This window comes from Eucalyptus grandis, chromosome 2 (assembly GCF_016545825.1).
Source record: "Eucalyptus grandis isolate ANBG69807.140 chromosome 2, ASM1654582v1, whole genome shotgun sequence".
NCBI lineage: Eukaryota > Viridiplantae > Streptophyta > Magnoliopsida > Myrtales > Myrtaceae > Eucalyptus > Eucalyptus grandis.
The window spans coordinates 36,600,603-36,602,997 of NC_052613.1; the positions used below are offsets into that span (position 1 = coordinate 36,600,603).

The 2,395-nt window shown below is 47.9% G+C and overlaps 1 protein-coding gene across 1 annotated transcript; it reads right to left on the reverse strand.

Moving 5' to 3' along the window:
* Positions 1–863: 863 nt before the first annotated feature.
* LOC104432510 (transcription termination factor MTERF9, chloroplastic) lies at positions 864–2,395 on the reverse strand. Its single transcript, XM_010044950.3, has one exon. It carries the CDS (start codon positions 2,215–2,217, stop codon positions 1,054–1,056), a length of 1,164 nt encoding a protein of 387 aa, XP_010043252.2. The 5' UTR covers positions 2,218–2,395; the 3' UTR covers positions 864–1,053.

The following is a 2,395-nucleotide window of genomic DNA, read 5'->3' on the forward strand; positions in this document are numbered from 1 at the left end:
TGTCAAAAGTTGTGGATGCCACAAGGGAGTTCAATGGGCCACTGAAGTCAAAGAAGAAATAGAAGAACACATGGATGTTCTGCATTAACATCACTTCTTGTTGGGTTGCAACTTTGCGATCCCCGACAGTCTGAGCTAGAAAAGATATATAATCACATGAATCAAATGAGGCTAGCCACTCTGGGGATCAATAGTGGGAAAGCTTGCAGAAAAGCAAGTTACCTATCCATTTACAACTCAGTGAATCTTGCAGACACTTTGCATTCTCATTAGAGTAGCAACAATAAATAGCTAATAACTTTCTGCAAAAGCTCAATCAACAGCTTGGAAAATCAATTTAGACGAGATAGATGAAGCAGATGCAGCAATTTCAAGAATTGACTTCTGCTCTGTTAGCCTCTTAACACAGCAATAGACTCGCATAAAATAGGATCAATACACAGCATCACCAAACCCCGAATCAAGCCGTAATACAGAATAGAAACTCAGCTCATATGAGACCATGTCATAAGCCCAAGATCCATAAATCAAATGACGGAAGCAGTGACGGTACAAATTAGAGCAATTTCGATAAGCATTCAGATGGGAACCCTATCATGAAGCTGAGAACAACGCAAACTTACTATACATACATGTTTTTATCTGGAGGTAAAATAAGAGAAGCTATAAAGAAAACTGGTCTTTCATGAAGATCGATAAGCATGGCACTAGGTAACCTCGGTAATAGAAAGAAATAAATAGTGAAGTCTTAAGTTTAGGTTAAACTGAGGTAAATTCGGACTACACACTCAACAAGCTGCAGAGAATTACTTTAGTTTCAATTAAGAGCAAAGCTTTCTTCATGAGCGAGCACACTTTCCCAATGAAAAAACAGAGCAGGTTATAATAGAACACAGCTAGACATGGAGAACTTTAGGGATGAAACAGAGAAGGTAAGTAACACAAAACTCAGCATCGCCAATTATCAAACATAAACCAAAACAGCATGTGTATGATCTCCTTTGCTTTCATAGGCATCATATATTAGCCCGAACAAGGGCATAAAGCTCAGAACTAGCTTGCAAGACCCATCTTCTCCTTATAAAGATCCAACAACTGGGGAGCTTTTCTCAAGTAACAGGTCACGAATTCCTTTATAAACCTACTCTCCGGAACTATCAAGGATGTAGCCAAGCTATGCGTATGGACCAAGCCCTTAGACAATAGGACTCGAAACACCGAACACCTAGGAATAATTCGCTTCCGTAAGCTCAGTGAGATCACCACGGGACGCTGCGCAATATGCAAAGAATCAAGGCCCATCTCATTGACAAAGAAGTTCATCACTTCCGTAATTTTGCTCTCCGACGCCGCCATACACCACGGATGCCTCCTAAAAGCCAAAGCAACCTCCTCCTCGGACCAACCCCACTTGCCATACACACCGATCTTCCTCTGCCACGATGGCTCGCTCAAGCCCCTAATTACATGCAAAGCCGTGACGAAACCCACTTTCGAAGGCTCAAAACCCAGCGCCTTAACCCTATTCACAGCCTCGGCGAACTGTTCGGGCGAAGCCAGGAATATCTTCCCATGGTACAGAACCAAGTGCCTAATGTTTGCTGGAGGCACTCCATTTTCCCTCAAGGTTGCAATTTTCGGAATGAGCAGCACACCCGGATCGTCGTACAACATTCTCGGACAACGTTTGCTGGCCGCAACGGCATCCTCGCCGAATTGCACCAGTTCGACAATATAGTCCAAAGTAGGCCTCAAATGGTTCTCTAAACTCCTGGCCAACAAGCTCGGGGCCGCACTGACGACTCTGACTATATCAGAATCGGAGAAGCCTCTGGAGCCCCAAAATTCGATCTTTGGCAAGAGGATCGCATCCGGGCTCGCCAGAAGCACCCCGGGGTATCTGCCGACGACGTCCGCGATCTGGGTCCGAGAGAAACCTCGTTTCCTGAGCAATCCCAGGACGGAGTCGGGTCTCGAAGGGGATTCGAAGCAGATGCGCCGCGACGCCGAGACGGCGGACTCCGGAGACAGCCCGCAGGCATTGACGAGGTACAGCACCGTGAAGTAGCGCGGCTCCGAGGAGGTCGAGGACTGCCTGAGCAGCGGCGGCGGTTGAGCTCCGGCGGCGGGGAGCGCGAGGGCCCCACTCCTAGCTTGAAGCAGGGCTCTGCGAGCGAGGTTGACGAGCATGGGATCGAACCGACCGGCGATGAACATGCGAGAATTTCATGAACTCCGAAATGGGCCGACCTGCGTCTCGGTCTCGAGACCGGAGCGATTCCAGCGACGGCGGAGGGTCGGGATGCGAGGATTGCCTCCGCAGGTTCTTTGCCGTGGGAAGGCCGTTGGGGTCGAATGCAATTTAGGGTTTTGACTCTTGGACATTTGATTTTTG